At 39.0% G+C, this 7,571-nt stretch overlaps 1 protein-coding gene across 1 annotated transcript; it reads left to right on the top strand.

Moving 5' to 3' along the window:
- Positions 1-4,746: 4,746 nt before the first annotated feature.
- On the top strand, positions 4,747-6,636 carry LOC127136793 (uncharacterized). Its single transcript, XM_051063315.1, has 2 exons — positions 4,747-6,095; positions 6,321-6,636. Exons 1-2 carry the CDS (start codon positions 4,747-4,749, stop codon positions 6,634-6,636), a joined length of 1,665 nt encoding a protein of 554 aa, XP_050919272.1.
- The last annotated feature ends 935 nt before the right edge of the window (positions 6,637-7,571 follow it).

Here is a 7,571-nt window from a genome sequence, read left to right as displayed (position 1 = left end):
GACCTAGTGGTTTGTTGCTTATGTTTGAGCTTTGATTTCAGGTTTAAGCATTCAAATGCCATGGTTGATGATGCTCCATCATGTGAATATTGATGTTTGCTTTTGATTACTAACACTTGTGTGTCTTGTAGGTTGATGCTAACTCATTTGAGTTTGCCTTTTGGCTTACACATTTTGTACATTGGGATTGCCTGTTGCTTATTGACTTTTGTCTGTTTGTCTGAGTATTGTACTGATTTGTTTAGTGTTTCCACATGTGCCTAAGTTGCTTTAAGTTCATTTGAACTTTGCTTTGCTTGGTTGCTTAACCACTTAGGTATAATCTCTAATCTTCATGTAGTCTGGAAGACCTACTGTTATTGGTAGGCACCTGTCTGAAGCCCTCCTTAAGAGGCAATGCTTGTGATTGTTTAATTTTGTGCCAAGCAGGAAAAGTCCTCTTATGAGGCAATTGGCAGATAAAAGAGATGTGTAATCCATCTCCTACTATTCAGCGTGTCATTCACCTTGCTCACACAATATGTTGATGCATTGTGAATAATAACCCAAGATCTTATAGAGTCAATCATTTGCGGAGAAGAGTTCCAACTTTCTGAACTCCCACACCTTCTATTGTTTAAAGCTCTCCCTGACCAGGGATAAGAGCTATGAGGTACACCCCTCATCTCCTTTTCATCTGCTTCACCCTAACTCTCAATGTTAGGGTTAAGAGCCCAAAATACCCCATTCCAGTTGGCTGTAAAGCCTAACCTTGCTTGAGCCTAATTGATTGTATATAGTGTGTGCTAACTGATTGCTTGATTGCTTAACTGTACATCTTTCATGTTTGCTTTTGCATACCTACTTGCATCATTCCATGTGCTTGCTTTTGCTTTTCATAGCACACTTGCTTTATGTGAGGAGTCAGATGTAATACCATTGATTGGGTATCTGTTTCCTATGATCATTTGTGGAGGTGGACATAAGACCATTGATTGGCACTCCATATCCTATTTTTGTTTTGTCCATGGAGGAGGCAAGCATAAGTCCATTGATTGGCAGTTGTTTCCTATGATATGGTAGGAGATTGGTATAAGTCCATTGATTGGCATCCGGTATCCATTTTGTTTTGTGAGACTAGTATAAGTCCATTGATTGGCATCTGGTATCCCCGTTTCTCTTTGCTTTAGGAGATTGGTATAAGTCCATTGATTGGCATCCGATATCCATTTTGTTTTGTGAGACTAGTATAAGTCCATTGATTGGCATTTGGTATCCCCGTTTCTCTTTGCTTTAGGAGATTGGTATAAGTCCATTGATTGGCATCCGGTATCCATCTTTGTTTTAGGAGATTGGTATAAGTCCATTGATTGGCATCCGGTATCCATTTTGTTTTGTGAGATTGGAATAAGTCCATTGATTGGCATCCGGTATCCATTTACTTTGTTCATCTGTTATTTGCTTGCTGCCTATTCCAAAGGAATCACTTGAATCATCTACATATGATCTCAAGAGGTGAACATCTAAGAAGTTTTACTTCCTCACCCTCCCACCTTTTTGTTTCTTTAAACCTCCATTTGCATGTTACTCCAAAACCTGAAAACTATTGTGCAAACATTGTCATTTGTTTTCAAATTAGAAACCTAGGCCTTAACCTTTGATTTTTCAAACTTCATTTTCATAATACTTCTTTTGAATTGAATTCTAATCATACTTTGACCACTTTTGTGAATAATCCTAATTGGTTAATTTCACTCACTCAATTGTTTTGTGGCTTTGTCCATTCTTGATAAGTTTTCATACATTAGCCATAGGTTTGATTTATCCTAGTTGGTTGATGTTAATCTCACCTTTTGTCCTTAGTGATTGAATTGTAAGACTTCCTTGCTTATTATAGGGTTAACCCCTCACTAGCAAGTTGAAGCTTTTCTCACACGGTGGACTCGTTGTTTGTATAGGTTGAGTTTTCTCCCGTGGATAACGAAAGACCTTAGGGCTTTTGTTTTAAAATCAATTCACTCATTTTTGGAAATCTTTTAGCCGAACTACGGCGTTTTGATCCTTGCCTTCCATGGAAAGGTACGTAGGCAACGGGTTCATCCGTTCAAACACAAAAATAATTTGTATATTCTTTTCTCATCCCTTCCATCATGTTTGCACAATAAATATTTCATAAACAAATAACATTTCATACAACAAGTTGTGAAAAGGGCTCCCTAGGAGTACCTAGGACGTTTTGGGTGCCTAACACCTTCCCATTGCGTAATTAACCCCTTACCCAGATCTCTGATCTTTTCATTAGTTTTCTATGTGTAAAACTTCTTAGGCTTTTGTTCGCTTTTTAGCCATTCCTTTGGATAAATAAAAGTGCGGTGGCGACTCGATTCTTTGTATGCTTTGCTTTTGGTTTAATCAATAAATCATAAAGTGACGAATACACCGCTACAGATTCATGCTAAGAAGTTGCCTTACCACTTCTGGGCCGAAGCTATGAACACGGCCTGTTATGTTCACAACAGAGTAACCTTGAGAAAAGGGACCTCAACCACTTTATATGAAGTCTGTAAGGGAAGAAGACCTATTGTCAAATACTTCCATATGTTTGGTAGTAAATGCTATATCCTGGCTGATCATGAACAAAGAAGGAAAATGGACCCCAAGAGTGATGGAGGAATATTTCTGGGCTACTCAACAAACAGCAGAGCCTTTAGAGTTTTTAATTTCAGAACAAAATTCATGATGGAATCTATCAATGTTGTTGTTGATGATCAAGAGACTGATGTCACAAACGATGTTGAAACATTTCTGAATGATGCCCCAGTTGAACTCCTGGACAAAAGTAATGAGAGTGAGTCCACTCAAGCTGAACCTGAAGCTGATCAAGTAAATAAGGGACCCTCTATCAGAATTCAGAAGGATCATCCTAAATACCTCATTATAGGAGACCCAAATAAAGGGGTCACCACTAGATCAAGGGAAGTGATCTCACATATCTGTTTTGTGTCCAAAATTGAGCCTAAGAATGTTAAAGAAGCCTTAACTAATAAATTCTTGATCAATGCCATGCAAGAAGAGTTAGGCCAATTCAAGAGAAATGAAGTATGGGAATTGGTTCCAAGACCTGAAGGAATAAATGTTATTGGAACAAAGTGGGTTTACAAGAATAAATCTGATGAAAAAGGTGTGGTTACTAGAAATAAAGCAAGATTTGTAGCACAAGGATACACTCAAGTTGAAGGAGTTGACTTCGATGAAACATTTGCTCTTGTAGCTCGCTTGGAGTCCATTAGATTATTGCTAGGAGTGGCATGTATTCTGACGTTTAAACTGTTCCAAATGGATGTGAAAAGTGCCTTCTTAAATGGCTACATGAATGAGGAAGTATATGTTGAACAACCAAAGGGATTCACAGACCCAAATCTTCCAAAGCATGTGTATAAGTTGAGGAAAGCTCTTTATGGGTTAAAACAAGATCCTAACACTTGGTATGAGAGACTCACAGTGTTTCTCATTGATAATGGATACAAAAAGGGAGGCATTGATAAGAATTTATTTGTCAAAGATGAAAGAGGAAAGCTCATGGTTGCTCAGATCTATGTGGATGATATTGTGTTTGGTGGGATGTCAAGTAAAATGGTTCAACATTTTGTTGAGCAAATGCAGTCTGAATTTGAAATGAGCCTAGTTGGAGAACTAACCTATTTTCTTGGCCTGCAAGTTAAGCAGATGGAAGATTTTATCTTTCTATCTCAAAGTAAATATGCCAAGAATATTGTTAAAAAGTTTGGCATGGAGAATGCAAGCCACAAGAGGACACCTGCTCCTACTCATATGAAAGTGTCTAAAGATGAAAATGGTGTCAGTGTGGATCAAAGTCTCTATAGAAGCATGATAGGGAGTCTTCTATATCTTACAGCAAGCAGACCTGACATTGCTTTAGCTGTAGGTGTATGTGCTAGATATCAAGCTGAACCAAAGGTGAGCCATATAAACCAAGTGAAAAGGATCCTGAAATATGTCAATGGCACTTGTGACTATGGGATGCTATACACTCATGAATCTGAATCTGTGTTGTCTGGATATTGTGATGCTGATTTGGCTGGAAGTGTTGATGATAGGAAAAGCACATCAGGAGAATGCTTCTTCTTGGGGAACAATTTAATATCATGGTTTAGTAAGAAGCAAAATTGTGTTTCTCTGTCTACTGCTGAAGCTGAATACGTAGCAGCTGGAAGTAGTTGTTCTCAACTGGTGTGGATGAAACAAATGCTGACTGAATACAATGTCTCATAAGATGTCATGACATTGTACTGTGACAACTTAAGTGCCATAAACATCTCAAAGAATTCTATTCAACACAGTAGGACCTAACATATTGATATACGTCACCATTTTATTAGAGAACTTGTGGAGGATAAGACTGTAGTCTTAGAGCATGTTGCTACTGAGATGCAGTTAGCTGATATTTTTTCAAAGGCTTTGGATGCAAATCAGTTTGAAGTCCTAAGAGGAAAATTAGGGATTTGCATTTATGAAGACTTGTAGCAATTAATATGGAGTGGAAAAAGTAATGAAATTAGTGTCTATATGGCTAAAATAAAGCGCCCTCATTATGGTAAATCATCACCTTGTTTTGGAAATACCATCTACTCCACTCTCACACGCTACCCCCATAACCTCACTACCTACTCCAACTCTTCCATCTTCCTGCTCATTCTTCACAAACCTCTGCTAGGGCAACTGTGCTTTTTCCAGAAAAACTCCAAAATGTCACAACATCAAGATACATCTGCTTCTAAAAATACTAAGTCTACTCAAAAGGTTAGTGCTCCTCCCATGGGCATCCCTGATGATGAGATTCTGGATGTTGCTCCATTCTCTGTTATTCCCGATGCGGACATTGATTTGAACCAACCCATCTCCATTGATGCCTCCGCTGCTGCATGCTCCAATCAAGGTAACACCTCTAGTATCCCTTCTGGTTCAACTCCTGCCGCTCACTCTAGGGAAGATAAACACTACGCTGATCGTGTTATAAGAGACCTAGTCACTAGAATTCTTAATGAAGGTCACTCTGTGAAGGGAGTTCCTACTCCCCTGTCTAAAATGTGCCCCTCTCCTGAGGTTGAACATCATAGTGGTAAGGATGACAATTCCTCCAGTTCTGAGAAGGACTTGGTTGCTGAAGGGTTGTGCTCTCTAGGGAAAACCGTGTCTGGAAAAGGAAAATCTGTGGCATCTAAAACTACCAATGCTTCCCACTCTGAGAAGCATGATGATGCAAATGTTGTGATTGATCTAGAGGATGGTAGCTATGATGATCAAGAGGAAAGCTTACTTCATCACATAAAGCCAAGTGTGGCTAAACGAATGAAGACTCGCAAAGGAAAATTTATGGTTGAACTTATGTCAGCTAGAAAAGCTAAGAAGACTGCTGGTATTGGTCCCTCCAAATCTTGGAGCAAGGTAGAAGTAAAGAAGAGGAAGGTCAGAGATGATTCTAAGTCTGAAGAGGATGTTGAGGAAGATGTCCCTGACATCTCGCATGTGAAGAAAACCACTGTTAGGAAGTCTCCTGTTAAAGTTCTTGCTGTACATTTGGATAACATCTCTTTCCATCTTGAGGATGGAGCTGCCAAGTGGAAATTTATGATTCAGAGAAGGGTGGATGTGGAAAGGGAGTTGGGAAAAGATGTTGCTGATGTCAAGGAGGTCATGGACCTGATAAAGTCTGCTGGGGTGTTGAAGACTATGGCTGGGTTCTCTCAATGCTATGAGGGTTTAGTTAAGAAATTTATTGTCAACATTCCTGAGGATATTGCTGATAAAAACAGCAAGGAGTTCTGCAAGGTGTTTGTGAGGGGTAAGCGTATATCATTCTCTCCTACTGTTATTAATAATTTTTTAGGCAGAAAAATTGAGGATGCAGGTGAATTAAAAGTTACAGACAATGAGGTCTGTAGAGAGATTACAGCTAGGCAGGTGAAAGGTTGGCCTGTTAAAAAGCACCTTCCTGCTGGGAAGTTGACTGTCAAGTATGCAATCCTGCATAAAATAGGAGCTGCCAGCTGGGTCCCTACCAACCATATTTCCACCATTGCTAATACCCTTGGGAGGTTTATTTTTGATGTTGTAACCAAAGTGAAATTTGACTATGGTAGATTTATGTTTGAACAAATCATCAAGCATGCAACTACTAATGCAGTTAAGCTACCAATTGCCTTTCCCTCTATGATCTGTGGAATTATCTTGAATCAACACCCTGGTATTCTGTGCTCTAATGACTTACCTAGTAGAAGAAAACCTGCTCTGTCTATTCACTATAAACTGTTTGAAGGCAGTCATGTCGAGGATATTGTCATGACATCTGCCATGAAAAGGCCAGCCTCAAAAGTTGGAACAATTGCTGAGCTTAAGGAGACATGCAAAGAGCTAGGTGAAGGAATACGGGTAGCCACAACTAGAAAACAATCGTTGGAAGCCTTAATTGCAAGCTTGGAGCAGGCTGAAGGTGAAAATATTAAACATGCTAATATCAGCCATGAAGAAGAAGCTGAAGCCCACACCTCTAGTGAGAGGTCTGCTAACAATGATGAGACAAGTGGAAATTCTATTTCTGGTGCTGATGAAGATGCAAGCTCAAGCTCTACTGAGTAGCTCCTTTGACCTTGGTCCCTATTGATTTTTTTGGTTTTCTTTTGCTGTTTTGGTGGATTTCTTGTTTTTGGTATTACTTTGTTGATCTGTTTCTCAGCTTGCTTACAACTGGTTATGTACTTGGTTCTGTAACCCTTTAACTTTTGATATTTCGGTTAATGACATTTATTTTGTCTCTTTGGTCTCTTTTGGATAAAAAGGGGGAGAAGTAGCTATAGCTATAGATGATGTGTGTCTGATACAAAGGGGGAGAACTTTCTGGTGTGTATTTGTTTGGCACAGGGGGAGGATTCTATGTGTTCTGCCTGTGTGAAGCAGGTTGTCACTTGTTGTAGTCTAGTTGAAGGGGGAGATGGCGTGTTCTGAGTACAAGCGCTTGTGTGTTTACTAGTTGTTATAGGTGCTAGTAATGTGTGTATGTTTACTTCTGCTGTTGAACTGATACTTTGATTGATTTCTTGTGAACGTGTGATATGTTGTATGTTTTAGCCAAAATTTTCCAAAGGGGGAGTTTGTTGGTTCTATGTATTGGCATCAATTTTGGTAAAACTTAGTGTTATCACAAGATGTCACGCCTGCTTTCTTGACATGTGATATCAGCTTCCTGCAGGTTATTTAATATGGTTGTACAAAATTTATTCAAGATGTTAGACCCGATGTTAAGACATGTGCATACAGAACATTATGTCTGAATGTTATGTGTTTTGTTGTTACGCTTTTCATGCAAGTCTTTGTGTGCTTATGTGGAGATTGCATGCGCTATTCAAGGAGTAATTCTATTTAAAGCCAAAATATTCTATTTCCCAAAGAGGAATGATTTGTTACTAATTCCTAGGGAATACGTGTTAAATAGGATTAGGGTTACATGTTGCCCAAGACCATTCAGAAAGCTTCTATTCAAAGACCATGTAAACCCTGTGTGGCATAAGAGAAGA

The sequence above is a fragment of the Lathyrus oleraceus genome, chromosome 4 (assembly GCF_024323335.1).
Source record: "Lathyrus oleraceus cultivar Zhongwan6 chromosome 4, CAAS_Psat_ZW6_1.0, whole genome shotgun sequence".
NCBI lineage: Eukaryota > Viridiplantae > Streptophyta > Magnoliopsida > Fabales > Fabaceae > Lathyrus > Lathyrus oleraceus.
The sequence above is the reverse complement of the archived record's forward strand: the minus strand, read 5'-3'. Positions and strand labels throughout refer to the sequence as shown.

Bases quoted from the DNA above. Each gene is read 5' to 3' on its own strand.
- LOC127136793 (XM_051063315.1), top strand. From the start codon at position 4,747: ATGTCACAACATCAAGATACATCTGCTTCTAAAAATACTAAGTCTACT. The intron at 6,096-6,320 runs GTTTATTTTTGA...GTTTGAAGGCAG, and splicing joins ATTGCTAATACCCTTGGGAG to TCATGTCGAGGATATTGTCA.